Source organism: Lolium perenne, chromosome 2 (assembly GCF_019359855.2).
Source record: "Lolium perenne isolate Kyuss_39 chromosome 2, Kyuss_2.0, whole genome shotgun sequence".
Taxonomy (NCBI): Eukaryota; Viridiplantae; Streptophyta; class Magnoliopsida; order Poales; family Poaceae; genus Lolium; species Lolium perenne.
In genome coordinates, this window is record NC_067245.2 from 229,651,854 (window position 1) to 229,668,372 (window position 16,519).

At 42.2% G+C, this 16,519-nt stretch overlaps 1 protein-coding gene and 1 long non-coding RNA gene across 2 annotated transcripts; one reads left to right on the forward strand and one right to left on the reverse strand.

The window, feature by feature from the left end:
- On the reverse strand, positions 1 to 3,492 carry LOC127335151 (anthranilate synthase beta subunit 1, chloroplastic). Its single transcript, XM_051361739.2, has 8 exons — positions 3,332 to 3,492; positions 3,067 to 3,242; positions 1,502 to 1,572; positions 1,349 to 1,386; positions 1,163 to 1,273; positions 979 to 1,078; positions 485 to 620; positions 1 to 369 (listed from the first exon to the last, which is right to left on the reverse strand). The coding sequence occupies exons 1-8, from the start codon at positions 3,441 to 3,443 to the stop codon at positions 259 to 261; spliced, it is 855 nt and encodes a 284-aa protein (XP_051217699.1). The 5' UTR covers positions 3,444 to 3,492; the 3' UTR covers positions 1 to 258.
- A 365-nt stretch (positions 3,493 to 3,857) lies between these two features.
- On the forward strand, positions 3,858 to 9,393 carry LOC127335152 (uncharacterized). The gene is made up of 3 exons (XR_007872619.1): positions 3,858 to 4,248; positions 8,463 to 8,541; positions 9,152 to 9,393. It is a non-coding gene; the product is annotated as an uncharacterized lncRNA (long non-coding RNA).
- The last annotated feature ends 7,126 nt before the right edge of the window (positions 9,394 to 16,519 follow it).

Consider the following 16,519-nt stretch of genomic DNA (forward strand, 5'->3'; position numbering starts at 1 on the left):
TTAAAAGCAGACTCAGCTCCCACTGATTTATTATTTGACAGAATATCACCGCGATGATGCACACGTTGATTGTTTATTAGAGATCACGAACCACAATGATATGCTACAATGAACCAAACGAATAGCAATGGACAGCTCCTTTTCCTTGATTCCTTTCTGTGAATCTGCTCGGCTTAGGCCCCTCTTCCTGCCTGCCTGATCTATCAACAATAGCCTCTAGCCCACTAGTTCTCCTAAGTGCGCTGCTTCTCAGATCCTCTACTTCCCCTCGGAGCTCTGCTTCTCAAACTCTTCGACGTATCTTGCGAAGTTGAGAATGATCCTTTTACCTTCAGGGGTGATGATGCTCTCTGGGTGGAACTGGACCCCCTGAAAGAGTTACCCATAGAGTTAGCACCAAGCAAGAACTACGGGAGAACACCTCATGTATGACTTGTGCCTGCACAACAAATGATGTGCTGCGAAACATGGAGTTGAGTAATACCTGGATGTGCTTGTACTTCTTATGGCGAGCAGCCATTACAAGTCCATCTTCAGTCCATGCTGTGATTTCCAAGGCATCGTGTGGGAAGCTTTCCTTCTCAATGACCAAGCTATGGTATCTTGCAGCGGTAAATGGGCTGTTCATGGAGGATCATGTCAAATCAGAAACTCACTTTGGTTAAGTGCGAGTGAATATGCAAACAAACAGAACAAATGCCCCTGACTACAATTAACTACTCCAGACTAACATACTATCATCAATGCAAACGGAATGTACTGAAAAATTGGCTCAGCCGTTGCATGTCATATTTTTCAGGGCAAACAATGCTCTGAAGAGGTGAATAAAGTACAAAAGCCTTCCTGTTTACCAAAGAAACAGAACCAATCACAATATATGAGCAGTTTAATGTTTCAATACCAGTGTCAGTTGACTGTCATGTAAAGTAAGCTAGAAATGAACAATCCATGGCTGGCTAAATGGTTGAGAAATCATACTTTGCTAAGCCTTCAAATAGGTCTTTCCCTACAACCTCGTCATAGTAAACTGGAGAGCTTTTTCCATGCATCACACCAGAAGGAACACGGATAATCTTCCCTGTATAATCATATACAAAAGATAAGTCAGCAAGACAAGAGCACAAGTTATGGAAAACTTTGGGTCCATTGAGATAAGTCCAACCTCCAAAAGCCTCCCCAATGCATTGCAGACCCATGCAAACACCGAATATTGGGATGGTTGGTCCGAGTTCCAGAACAGTCTGCAGTGATATACCTGAATCTTGTGGTTCACCTAAAGAAGAAACATGAATGGATCTGTTATGCTCAGAAACTTAATCTGTCATGAGATTCAGTAAGAGAAACTTACCAGGCCCTGGAGAAATAAGTATTCCTCGCGGGTTCATCCTATAGAAAATTAAAGAAAGGAACATCATCAGCAAAGTAATAATATGTCATTACCACTATAGTTGGAACAGAAAAAAACTAAATCATAATGGAACATGTGCTCAGAGAACTATACCTCTTTACATCCTCTATGGTAAGTTCATCATTACGATACACCTCAAAATTTAACCCAAGCTCTCCCATATACTACATGAAACACTCAATATCAGCAACACGTACTTTTCTCATAACATTTGCTCATGTGATTTTAAAATAAAGGTGCAAAAAATAGCTTCAACCATCTCATACGCACATGCTTCTGAAAAAAAACTAGTGCTGTTCCGGCATCCAAACTTTTTTTTATTTGTAGTATCTCTACCTAACACGATAATTTGTCTATGCCAATTAAAACTAGGAGACAACATGCTGAAGCATGCAAAAGCACTACTTATAGGAATATATTTTTTCGCAACTGCATATCACTAACACTCTTAAAAAGAGGGAAATACATGTCATGCTTAACTTGGGTGCTCTAATTAAGATACAAAAATCCTAAGAAAAAATAATTTAGTGGTTTGTGTTACATATTAACAAGCCATTCTGATCTAATTTGGCTATGCAGTTTAAATCATATACTCCCTCTGTCCCAAAAAGGATGTCTCAGATTTGTCTAAATTCGGATGTATCTAGGCAGGGAGTATGTTAAATCCTGGTTTCGAGAAGATTTTCTGAACCATTCTAAATGGAAAATACTTCAAAAAGGAAAATGATCACTTGAAGACATTCAACAGAAATAGACACAGAATTTGACAGGTGAGTTGCTGACTGAATCTTGTATTAGTTATTCTATATAGGATCTTTCAGCCAAGGAATGCTAAAGAATACTACGGCTGCTCCGGGTCTGCATTTTGAAATGGAAAATTGTTTCTTCGAGAATAGATTTTTGAGGATCCTGTTTTGCATTTCTAATACTGTAGAATATTCTCTTGCGAGTTTGGTTGTCAGAAGATTATTAGTCGCTATTAAGATTTTTTTAGCATAGCTAGACATTAACAGCATGTTTCACACATTCATCTTCTCATATGCAGTAAAATATTTAACAGATCCCTGTTAATTCTCAAATATAGAAAATTATTTAGCAGATTCATTTTACTTCTCAAATGTAGAAATGCATTCATTCAAGCCCTGCAAGCAAGGACAAATTACATGATTTGATCTTAGTGCAAACAGGACTCGAAAAAACAACCTAAATCAATCACCAAGTGTTGTCAGGACATAAAGTACATCAATCATACGAAAGCAGTTTATTTTTAAAAGAAGACCGATCGAATATCAGAAGGTTGACAAATCGAGATATATTGTTGTGCCAGACATCATATTATCCGAATTCCTTAAAACAAACAAGTATAGTTAAAGGCAATGGTGGATGCAAGTTTTTTTTAAGGATCTCCTTTTTTGACAGGAAAAACAACCTGATCCAACTGAGAATCGGAGCATGCTGACTTCGGTTCCCAAAAAGGGATAGAATAACATAAAAGAAAACTCCAATGGAGGAAAAGTAACTCTATGAACATTGAAACGTTATATCAGTATCGGACCCTGTAGTTGCCACTCATCTCCAATAAAAAAAACCCACATACAGATGGTACCACAAGGAGTCTGAATGCGAATAGGCCATGAACAAAAGCCGAAACCATATACCTGGCACAAGTTGTAGGTAAAACTATCGTAGTTATCGATCACGATGATAGGCTGCTTCACCGCGGCCGGGCGGCCGTCCAGGTCGGCCACCGGCGCCGCCGCGGCCGGGCCAGCGGCGACGACCACCGGGGCCACCGCCCTCCTACCACTGAGGGCTAGCCCAGCGTACTCAGAACCTGCAAGGTAAGATTCCAATCAACCCAAGATGCGCGCGGCAGATCCTCAACGAAAGGGAGGGCAAGAAACGAGATGGAGAGATTCGTACGGAGGGTCGCCGGGAGGCGCGCGAAAGAGGCGGCGGGGTGTGCCGCGCGGGAACGCAGCGCGGTCGCGGTTGCCGCCGGTGAAGAGGCGGCGGCGAGGTGGGAGCAGGCCATATCGGCGAGGCGAGGCGACGGGGGTGAGAGGAGGTGCGGCCTGTGGGAAGGAAGGAGTCGGGAACGGGGGCGAAGAAGAGTGAGCCGCCTGCCTGTGGTTAAATAGAAGGGAGGATTTGTAGCTGCGCTTGGACGAAATCCGATTTCTGATACGCGCGCACGTTTTTCTCGTGCTAAGTCCAAAAAGATAATTCTGCCCTATTTCTCAAAAGAAGCCCCTCCTTCCTGAAATAGATATATATCATTTTTTTCCTACCCAAGTGCTAAAAAGTGCTCGGATGCCACTTGTCGATCGGAGCACTCGATTCTCGGTCGTTGGATGCGTCCTCGATGGCTCGATCCCGCGCCGCGCAGAGGAGACACGACCGGACCAAAAAACACCTGGGCCTAGACAAAATCCCGCCTGGGTCCTACGTGGCAGTCGTCGTGGAGCTTGAATCCCAGAGCAGCGCCCCTTCTCTCTCCCGCAGAAGCGTTCCCCATTTCTCCCTAGGGTTTCTGCTTGGCTATTAGGACGGCGATTTCGTAGGCGGAGGGCGCGCGCGGGAGGAGCCGTTCTGCTCGTCGGTGGAGGGCGAGAGCGCGCAGGAGGAAGCCTCGCTCGTCGGCGAAGGGAGAGCCGCGCGGTCGTGCGATGAGTCTGCGTCGGGGAGCGAGGCTACCGGTCTGGCGGCGAGCTTTGCGGCAGAGAGCGAGAAGCGCGCGCCAGTGGGGGAGCGAGACTGCGGAGATATAACCGCCCGTGACGGCGGGGTGCTAGGTGACGAAGATCTGCGAAGGATTTTGACGATGTCGATTTACAGAGGTATTCCCCATTGCGAATCTCCTTCAATCACATGCTATTCGGTGTGTTGAGATGCAATTGACGCCCATATCTGCACTAGTTCGGTGGGGATTTATCTGGCTGTGACTATGTGCCGTTCGTTTTTGTGTCTGCATGCCACGTACTGCTGGTTCAAACAATAGGGAAGTAGATCTCGTCTAAATGTTCATGGTGTCCATGATGTATACTATTTCATCTCCCTGTAACAATTTTCTCTTTTTTTTTTGTGAGGAACACCAAGTTTTCCATTACTACAACACGCTGGCAGAGCCGCCATCTACAGAGGTTGTTACAAATTAAGGGAACTGGCTGACCCATGTTTCAAACTAGCCAGGCGGTAACCCAACTCCACGCACAGCTAAAGTTTCCGCTGCCATATGAAATGATCTTGGCAAGCATAGAGTTTTACAACATCAAAAGCTACATTTTTAACTGAAGCCTAATTTCCTCGAACAGATCCCCTAGCAATGCAAGATTGTAATCTTTAGTTGAAACAGCCAGCTTCAGCACCTTGGAGTCAATCTCTAGGATCACGCGATTGTATCCCATTCTCGCTGTGGCAGTTGTTGCATTCAACATGGCGAGGGCTTCAACGTTAAGGGTGTTGGAAACATGCTCCCGCAGCAAGTAGATTGCCATCATCATTTCTAATTGTGAAACCCCATCCACCTGAGTGTGTTGTTTCATGATAAGCACCATCTATGTTTATTTTCAGAAACTCGCGTTGGGGAGGAGACCATCTCTGATTAGTTGCTTGCTTCTGGGTCATCCTCCTATTCTTGATATTCCTGAATTCAACAACGTGGTAGTTCATAGAAGATAAATTACCTTCAGGGGCTCTTATTTCATCCCCTGCATTTGCTTTATTTCTTTCATGCCACTTTATCCTGAATAATATGCATACCTTTATGCATTCCTGTTCATCCAGCTGGAACACTACTTCAAAAATGCTGAGGGGATCAGGGCATTGAACAACCTTTAGTCTAACCCGTTCCAATTGAGCTATTCTACATATATTTTTTACCTTCTTGCATTTCAAAAACAAGTGTCCTCCGACTTCATCAAATCGGTAGCATACAGGATATCGGGTGTCTATATCCATATATACCTGTACGCTTCAGCCTTGTTCTAAGTGGTAAGCTGTACGTAGCCAATCTCCATAGGAAGTGCAGCACCTTGGTTGGCAGTGGTAAGGCCATTTTTTCCAGTCAAAATCTGACACTTCCCCTTTGCCCGCCAATCTAGATGTCTGGCCATGTGTTGAGTCACGTCCTGCACAGTCCACTGCTAACTTATATGCATTGCTAGTTGGCATTTACGGTAGCATTGGATTTCCTTGCAAAAAATTGGTTCAAGTTTGGATTTCATGTATAAGCTCATCAAAGAGAAATTTAAAAAATCTGTTTACACCTCACCAGAGCATACAAACGCTCGAGTACTCGATGCTACAAATCAGTGTAATACTGTAATGCGGCACTGAGTGCTAATATTGATATGTGATCTTTACCTTCAGAGCTAGCTTCAATCGCTGCAGTGCTTGTTGTGTTTTGGGAGCCTATTTTGTACTGTTATTGATTCTGCAGCTATAGTACTTCTTACTACTGCTGTGTTGCTATTTTCTGAGTGAGAAATGTGTCAGTATATATAAGTTGTCTTGTCAGCTTAATTAAGTTGCTTTTAGCATAGAACTAAATTGATTAGTCAGATTAGCCTAAGTTGAATGCCTCTAGTGCTCCTACTACTCCACCCTTCCCCACCCCTCTAGTGCTCCTACTACTTCACCCCGAAGACCCCTCCTTTAACCTCGAGCCCCTGATCGGCCATGCTGCCTCGGCCTCCCCTGGTTGCATGTGCTGCCTCGGCTGTATAGTCTTGTGGCGCTGATGTTGGCCTAGGCTAGCAGTGGCCTCACGTCCGCGGGATGCTGAGATGACACCTTGGTCACCGATAACACCCATTCAAGGTTGGCACGACAATTCTCTAAAGAGTCTGCACCGGCCAGAAGACCTTCTGATATATCTCTAATGAGTAAGTTGGTTGTGTATTGCAACATATTTGAGCGTGCACTAGGTGTTCGTTGAATTATTTTCGGGGGCCTAATAGTCTGGATGTCTACTATCTAGCACCTTGTTGAGTTGTTGTGCTAGTGTCATTGGTCTACGAATACGGCACATTTGGTTTGGACGATTCAGTGATACTTCATATGGTTAGTGTTTTTATATTCTGGCCATCTTGGGATGGTTAAACTAGGGAGATCCATAACCACGAAGATTTTTTCAATGCAGAGAAATAAACGAGTCTAATAGTTCTGTGATCTACTGCCCTGAAAAAATCTTCGTGGTTATGGATCTCCCTAGTTTGAGAAATAAACGAGTCTAATAGTTACTATAACTGTGTTGTTATGTGCTGAGATAGAAATATAGCATTATATATCGTTATATAGTGTTATTTATAAGTTGTCTTGTCACCATAGTTAAGTTGCTTTTAGCATAGAACTAACTTGATTAGCCAGATCAGCCTAAGTTGGATTCTGATTTTGCGGTGCGGAATTGTTTTTCTTTGATTCACTTCCCCTTTTCCCAATTAAGTTGTCTTGTCATTGTACTTAAGTTGCTTTCAACATAGAACTAAGTTGATTATCCTAACAAATCACACATCCTTGTATTTATGGTGCTTAGTTGTTTCCTCTCATGATGTAAGTTGCTTTTTAAATAGCAACTAAGTTACATACTGGCATGACCTGAGTTGATTCTTCTAAATAACTTCAAATTTTTCTTGAAACTAAGTTGCTTAAACTTTTTTTTACTAAGTTGGTATCTAAACCAACCTAGCTTGCATATTATCTTCAGAAAATTCTAGCTATATTTATGCAATATAGCTAGGTTTTCTTTCTCCATTAAGCAACATAAATAAGTTGCTGCTTTTAAGTAAGTTGAATTTGAATTCACACTAGAGTTGGATGGTGAAAGTAATTACGTTTGTTTTCATCTAGTGGTCCCATATTTAATCTGATTTATAGTCCCAACATTTTTTTGCCACCCCGAAGTTACTTAACCTCATTTTACTAACTTGGTCTCTAAACCAACCTAACTCGCATAACAGCTTCCAAGATTGTGTAGTTATGTTTTTGCAGTCAAGCTAGAATTCTTGCTATGTTTTAACATTTTTTGGTCTAAGTAAGTTGACACGCCTTCATAATAAGGTTGCATAAAGAAAGTAATTAAGTTGTTATCATTTGGTCGTCCCATGTTTTTTGTGTATCCTAAACTTGCTTCACCAAAAATTACTAAGTTGGTGTGTAAACCACAATAACTTGCAAATGATCTTGAAAAACATTCTAGATAGGCTTTTACAATCTTCCTTGGTTTCTTATTTTTTTCCCATTAAGCAACATAAATAAGTTCGATTACTAGTTTAACTAAGTTGGATTTGTCTTCATATTAAAGTTGGATAGTCAAAGTAATTAAGTTGATTTTCCTTGCTAATTACTTCAACATTTAGTCCCAGCTTTTTGGTCTCGCAAAGTTGGTTAACCACGTTTTACTAAGTTGGTGTCTAAACCACAATAGCTGGGTTAAGTAAGTTGGATTTGTCTTCATACTGAACTTGGATTTGGCTAATCACAGTAATTAAGTTGATTTTCCTTGTTACTTACTTCAACATTACGCAGTCCCAACTTTTTGGTTCTTTAAAGTTGGTTAACCAGGTTTTACTAAGTTGGTGTGTAAACCACAATAGCTTGCAAGCTAGCTTCATAAAACTAACTTAGCTACTTCAGAGGGGGGCTGTTTTTACTTCGATGACAATGCTCTTGGATTTATACATAACCTAGGTCATATCATATTTTGTTATCTACATACAACTAAGGTACTAAGGTGTTTTTGGCCTCCAATGTTTTCTTCTTGATAAGGACATGGGTATGCCCTAAATACGTAAACAACTAATTATGTTTTTTTCTGTCTACTATGCATCTATGTTGTTTCAAGATTTGTTGCTTTTTTCAGTTAAATACACATCATGATTGAATACAACCTAGGTTAGTTTCTAGATGTTTTTGCTAAGTGCATAATCAGTTCCCAATTTTGTCCTGCAAAGTACAACTAAGATTCTGCAGGTTGTTTCTGTTACTAGTTACATGCAAAGTTGACCGGGTTTTCCCCTTGTTCTTCCTGTAACTTTCCTCTCTTTTACTGTAGATGACCATGCTTGGGATAAGTTTGCCGGACAGGCAGTTATTAGGTTGTTCTTCCTGGAACTAAATCTTACGCAAACACAGTAAGTTGTTTATCACATTCCCTTAGGTTGTTTACTATCCATTTATTAAGTTATTTTTTGTATATCCATGAACCAGGATTATTCTTTCCGATTCACGACGCAAATTATTCGGAGCTAGGCGCTTTTACATTTATGTGTAGACAATCATGCAAATGATTTAGTTACTCAAATCATCTAACTAAGTTTGTTGCAACGCTTCAGTTGAGTTTTGGGAGTTGTTCATACATGTTACTTTGCTAAATATAAGTTGTCTAGGTTCCATAGTTTCTTTTTAATGTCAAGTTGTATGTCATTTAGGTGCTGCTAAGTTGGTCACTGTTTACTGTTAAGTTGCTTCCTAATTTCTACGAAATTGCTCCTTGATTACATGCTAATTTATGTACAAAGTAGATGCTAAGTTCTTGGGTCTAGCACATCTGTTATACCCATGGTGTGTTGAATCTAATATGCACAGAAGTTCATGTTTGCTTTAATCTGATTGTTGTGTTTAAGGAAAAGGTTTGTTCCAGAACTCTAGAGAAATGTAGTCATGCTGTGATATAATTACCTCCATCGTTTTGTTTTCCTTTTGGAGCTAAGCTTGAATCATAGAAAACCTGATAAATTGCAGGTTTAAAGGAGTTCTGCCAGAGAGTGCTAGGAGGCGTCACGTGGTCCTTGGTTGGGCCTGGTTAGAACTTGCAAGCTAGGGAGGAGGCGTCACGTGGTCCAGGACGTGGGCGAACGTACTAATCAGGAACTCATGAGCATGCGGGGCCATGTGGCCGGTGGCGTGCGTTGTATTTTATTGACTGAGTGCTGGGTTGGACCAGCTAGCACCCGGATGCTAGGTTGGACAAAACAGCACCCGGATGCTAGCTAGCCGTGTCCTTTTTCCTAAATGAGAAAAGTAATTTTGATCAGATTTATATGAAAAAATCAACATATACAACTCAGAATCAGTATCACTACATGTATCTTGAAATGTGTATTTACCGGCATTATAGCATACAAAAAAAAGCTTAGGAAGAATGAGTTATGAGTAGATATGAAAATGGAGCGAAAACTTTCCGACTTTTCTGCGAAACAACGGAAATGAAAACGAAAATTTGCAAAACGAAAATGAAAACAAAAACTTTTTTGGCAGAAACAGAAACAATAAACAGAACATCGTTCCCGCGAATCAGATACGGAAAGAGAATTTCCGTTTTCGGATAATATGGATTTTTCATTTTAGGTTTGATCCGCGAAACAGATAAGGAAAGAGAATTTCCATTTTCGGATAATATGGATTTTTCATTTTAGGTTTGATGTACATGACCCTGTCAAGCCAAACTTCCAGGTGTTTGTGTTGCTTTGCCTCTTGCCGCGTGGGCGGCATGGCATGCTTCTGTGAGCTGGGCGTCGTCCTTCTCTCCCGTGGCCTTCCTTGCAGGGCGTTGTCGTCTTAATTTGTGATGGTCTAGTGTTGGTGGTTTGTTGTGGCCCTCTGGAAAGTCGTGCATAAATTGGTCAGCGTTGATAGCGGCGACGCTTGCGGACGCCCTTTTTCTCATTAGGGACGTTGTTGTGGAGTCCGGACACCTCTACTACCCTCACTCCAGGGTGAAAACTCAAATCATGCACGGATTGGATGATGATGGCGTCTTTGAACGTCGTAACCTCTTTGGAGGCGTCGTTTTCCTGAGTATTGGGTGCCTTCACTCATGGTGTTGTGCTATTAGTTGAGTTTGCGCCTTCGGGTGTCATCGACGTGCGAGTGCCGCTGGCTTTATTATTGCGGCATGCCTCATCCTACGAAGTTTGAAAGGCCTAGCCATTTCTTTTCGCCTCTGACTTACTTTCCAGGGTCTAGATCACGTGGATGTAGTGCTCGCCATTGTCGTCGTGCTAGTGTCGTTCAGGGGCGCTCCAGACCTACTTTAGCTAGATAGCGAGGCCTTGTGTTGGGATTTTGCCAGTTCTCTAGAAAACTGTGTGTTTGTTTTTTCATGTCTGTTTTTTCTATAAATCAGACACGTGTATTCTGTTTGTATCGGTTTTCAGCCAGTTTTCCTTATAAACTGACCAATTTTCCTCTACTTGATAAAAAAGGCAGAGCTTCTACTAGTTTCTAAAAAAAAAAAACTTCCAAAGCGGGTCATCCCAACACGAGCGACCATGCAATACCTTCATGTATTTTAAGGAGGCTTTCACGGTTCTAGCATTCCCCTGTTCCCTATTAAATCGATCACACGCTAAAATTAGGGAACAAGTTTTCGCTTGAATGTTTGAGATTTTTGGCATGATTTAATGGTTCTTGGTTCTGGTGAATATCTACATCGCTCCCTGTCCTCACCGTATTCGGACCATATTTATTTTCGACAATAGTTGCTTCCCTTTTTGTGTTTGGGTTTCTCTATTTGTTTTTCACAAAAAATATGATAATAAATTTGGCACCACTCAGTTTCGTCTGTTTTTTCTCCGTTAAAAATTATACTTCTAAAAAGGTTAAAAATCAGCACTACACTTGGAGAGCCTTTATAATGATGTTAGGGTAATGTTGTTCGAAATCGTTGCCGTAGTTGGATATTTGTGCGTCTATGCGGGGATTGCACATGAGTTGTCATGTGACGGTCACGCCTCTGGCTCTATGCTCAAAATCAAGGAGGACATTTCCATTCTCCAAATATGATCATCTCTGCACTGAAATCGAAAATCAATAAGATTTGAAATCATTTAGAGATAAATCAATTATCTTGTTAAAAGAACTTTTTTTCAAGAAAACGCAAAAGATTTTTACATTTTGTTTCATTGAATAGATATAGTTTGTTACAATCCTCCTAGAAGGCAAGACACAAGTTATTTTAACACATCAGCGCACGTCCTAGTTGGTCTGCAAGATAATACTTCCTCCGATCCATATTAGTTATCACTAATATAGATGTATCTAGACATATTCTAGTTTTAGGTACATTCCACTCTTGAGTGTACCCCTCCTCCCTCTAAATTTTGGCATTGGTCAACGAATGAATGGCTATGATCTCTGGGGGTGGCCTCATAATATACATAGTTGAGATGTCATGGTAAACCGAGTACGTTATTTGGCCGTCACACAAGTAGAGGAGCGTCATGTTTGGCTGCTTCCAATATTTTTATTTTTTTCAGTCGTAGTTCAGAAATTATAAGATGGCAAATTAGATAGAAATTCCTTGGGTTAACATGGTAGAAAGGAGTTGTTCTTTCCGAGACCATATATCCAGCATTTCTCCTTTGTTTCCAACCAAGCCTAATAATGTGTAAAGAAGGAAAGTCACTGAACGATTTTGCTAAATCTCAGACAACTAAGGTTTACTCAAGTGTCGGTTACCCGAGAAAAGTAGCCACAATTTAGAGAAAAGTGTAACTCGCATCTAGTTCCGCTTTTTTTTAAAACGGGTTGCACTTTCTGAAAAGCGAAACTAGAGTGAGTTGTACTTTTGCACTTTTCTCTGTTGGGTGACACTTAAAAATCTCAGTCAAGTAATAAATGCCACTGGGAACAATGTTTTGGACAAAATTTGAAGGAAAGAACATGACATGGAGGACAATACCGTTGACAGTTTTGTGTCGGGGAAAAAACGTGACAGATCGAGCAGGATGCGTCTCTGGGTGGCAATGGCATGCATGGTCGGGCACGGCAGGATCCAAGACGTGGTCAGAGGCTCACTCGTGCCCGGCGCCTGTGTCCGACGGGCGCAAGCACGGAAACGTCGTCGTCGCCGCTCGCTCGAGTCGAAGGATCCCACTGCCACCGGTACGTTAGTACGTACGTGCTTCCTTTCCTTGCGACCGGCCGGCGACTACTATCTCCGACGACGTCTCAATCAAGCTGGGGCTCCACCGGGGAAACGCCGGTCCTGCTCCACCGCCTGTTGGGTGGGGAGGCGGCTCCGGCGGACTCTGTCGGGCGGCGATCGATCTAGTGGTCCAATGACGGAATTCAGAATTTCAGAGAGATGCATGTTGTTCCTTTGCCGGTCAGATTCTGGCTTCAGACTTTTTTTTGGCAGAAGCGTGCATCTATTCCAAAAGATTGATGGCACGGACCTGTTCAGGGTTCAGTCTCGGCGTAGCCTTTTTATTCCAAAAGCAAAAATGATTCTGACAACTGAATGGATATTCATTTATAAAATAAAATGAGGAGACCAAGAAGGAGCTCGTGTGTTTTTAAAAGAAAAGAAATGCTTCCAAATTTAAGTACAGCCACTCCACAGCCCAACTACTATCTATGCTTAGAACGACTCTAACAGAGACGTAAGTCATGCCAGAAACGTATTTTTCGGTCGATTTACGGGTTCGGATCGAAAGTGGCGCAGAACAGAGACTGAACTCGATGCTCGATCCGAATTTTTTTTCAGGGCCCCGAAAAATTTCACACTCACCTCTATTAATACAGACCGAAGGGCGATTTACAGACCCAAAACTGAACGGATTTCTCAGCATGCCGCCGTCCGTATAACCACCTCTAGCCGTCGATATCTGGCTGATTTGCTAAAATTGTGTGACCACGGCCGAACTCATGGCTGCAGGCGGGGCGCGTGGCGGACAGGCACAGCAGGACATGGCCATGGCGTGGTGGCAAGCAAGCGCGCAACAGCGCGGCGGCAAGCAGGCGCGCAGGCAGGCGGCAAGCAGGCGCGCAGCCAAGCAACAGCTAGCAGCTGCGTGCGCGCGGCCAAGCAGTACCAATGCGCGGCACATCAATCTAAAGCTACTCCCTCCGTCCATAAATAAGTGGACGTACGGGATTTTCAACGTAAATTAGTAAAAAAAAAGAAAAATTGTATTGGGAAGATGCAACCAACATCTCTCTCCTCTTTAATTATTTCATCTCCAATAGGCTAAGTGCATGTACAAAATTAAGATAACATGTGTTGAATATTATTGGGTTTGATTTCCATACAATGAGAGAGAAATAACTTTTGCTAATTTAAAGTACATTGGGAACATAGAAGTACACTCTTTCATGGACAAAGTTTGAGGCTAGATGTCCACTTATTTGAGGACGGAGGGAGTAGCATCAATCTAGAGATGTGGAGCACTAGGCCAAGCGGCAGCAGCAATCACGGCCGCGTCCGGCCGCGCCACCCAGATGTGACCGTTCACCCCATCGGCTCCTCTGCCGTTCGGTTCTTTCCTGTGCGCGACCATCCTCGTCTGACCCCAAGCTCGCGGCTACAGTTCACGGCCATCGGCCCGCGCGAGGAGACCTAGGCAGCGGCGCGGATAGTTCTTGTGAATAATAATAGAAATACGTCATGGATAGACGTATCTGAGTCAAGAAGAGCGGCCAGAAGGTCGAGATACAACACGCTCGGGGCACAGACGCCCACGGAGCGCAAACCCCCGCTACCGCCGGAGGGGGGTAGCACACACACCTAATCGGACTACTCGCGGCATCTCCACTTATCCACTGGCGCAAGGAAACCCCTGAAGATCCCGGCTAGCCTCCAGAGCTCCGCCTCATCAGAAATCCTAGATAGCACCGTGGACTTGGAGGGTGCCACTCTGTCGAAAACAACGTCGTTTCGGTGCCGCCAGAGGCACCAACAGATGAGAGTCACACCTGTCCAAAGGTCTCGATCCCCTCCAGGCTCTCCACGCTATAGTTCTTGTGAAGAAGATAATAATTTTTGGAACATTCCGTTTTTCAGTTTTAGTTTACGGAGTCTGTTCTGCGCCAGCCGTTTTACGATCCGTAAACATGTTTTTGGAAGACTGAACTCAAATTTTTCGGTTTGCACTTTTACAGACTCTGTTAGAGATGCTCTTACATCCTACTTCAGCAGATATTGTGATGATCGGCTTAAGTGCATACCTTGCAAAGCAATTGCTATAGACTTATCGAATGGACGTATAGCTCGTTCCACTGAATTCATAAAATTAACTATCGGCCAATTCTGAATAACATTCTGAATGTGTCATTATTGCATATCGCAGGCACTGTACCAAAGACAAGACCTAACAGTTATATCAGATCATGTAGAAAAAAGGTTATACCAGGGATCTATGAAATACATAAGCATAGATTTAGCCCTCAATTTTTACTGCTAAGAGTACTGCAGCAAAAGGAAAATGGTAGCAAAACCCAGAGTACTTTGAGTACAGAATAATCAGATATTTGGATTAAATAATGAAACTGTTCCCATGAATTATTTAAATTTTCAGAATTATCATTGTCTAACTATGCTTATTTAAGACAGCTTTGAAGTGTTCATCATCAGAGGGAATGGGCAGTGGTTGATTTTGATGTAAAAGGCTTTTCATAACTGAACATGTAAAGCAGACATCAAATCTACGAATGTAAGCGAAAAATTCAAAAGTAAGACTAAGAATTGGGTGGTTTGGACATACCAAATAGAGCATCTTTTGGAGAGTGGAAGCAGGCACATGGTTATTTACTGATTTACACCAAACCCCGTGGAAGCCAAGCTATACTTGACTGGATCTATGTTTTTGCAAATCATATTACAGCTCATGCATCATAATCTTTTGGCATGTCTTAGCTAATGTTTACGTTACAGATATGTGCAATCTTCATCCAGTCAAGTCCGTTGTTATTTCTGCACCTCTTCTTTACGCAGGGTGGCAATTGTTTATCTGTAGATACCTCAGAGAAATAGGCATGCCAGGTAAACTCTGGATCAATTTCGCATTGGATATATGGAAGGATTCGATGGAGCTCATATTTGCCAGTTGCTTGAGAAGCACCAGACACTTCTAATTCTTTAAGAGCAAGATCAATAGAAGAGTCAGCAGTTGGTTATATGTTTTTGCCATATCATCTAGTTTACTTGTAGTCAGCTCACACAATAGTTAGATACAAGTATGAACTATTTTATATGCATATGATCCACTTTGCAATCTCACAAAGTGCCTAGGAGTACGCAGTGTAGCTGGCTATTATCCTGTAAGTTGTTTCTCTTCTCTCTCATCCAACTCAGCAAAACTATATTATTTTAAGTCTTATAGTCTGCCGACTGTACCTTATTGTACTTGCTCTAAGTGCCTCAGGTAAGTGTCTGGCCGTCGGGCACTGTCATGCGTCGGTGGGCAGGGCGCTCCCGGTGGTGGTGTCAACGGCGGCGGTGGCGAGGACACCCGTCCATTGCCACACGAGGAGCTCGCTGGCAACTAGATAAAAAAAAGTTGGGGGACAGCGGCAGCGGGAAGGCGAAAGCAACGGTGAAAGTAGATCAAATCACATCCATGTCACCCTGCTCCTGCTGCGAACTTCCTCCGCTGCACGCTCTTCCGTTCTCCGCCTTGCCCATTGCGCTATGGGTGTCAATGTAAGCACACCACCGGGCGGTGCCGCCTAGCCGCTGGTTTTTACTGTGCCGAGGAAATTTGGAAACTAAGAAGAGGATAGGGAGGCGGAAATGCACATGTGATTCCAGATGCACATGCTCCCTTACCCAAAAATTTAATTTTAAAACATTAAAAACATTGGAGAAAAAATTTAGCCCCTACATCTCCACATTCTATGTCACCAATTTCAGTTTCATACTACCTCCATTCCAAAGCCTAAGGCTTATATTATTTTTAGAAAGTCAAACTATGTTATCTGTGACTAAGATTTTACCAAAAATCATTAACATGCAAAATAAAACATTAACATCATTAAATAGATAATGAAATATATTTTTGTATGATATCTATAAAATATTATATTTGTTGATAACTTGTTCTTAAATTTTGGTCAAACTTTACTTGGTTTGACTTTTGAAAAAATATAAATCTTAAGCTTTGGGATGGAGGTAGTGGTAAAACAATAATTTTTGCGGCATGCGCAAAAAAGACAAACAAATGCCAAGTAAAAAAGCCTTATTTTAGCATTGATTTTTATCTTTTTTTCACAAGCCATATAACAACTTGTTTTTTTCCTGAAACAACTTCATGAACACGTGTGATGTTGAGATATACGGATTACATTTTTTTATTATATATATATTAATATGTTTAAAGTGTATTTCAA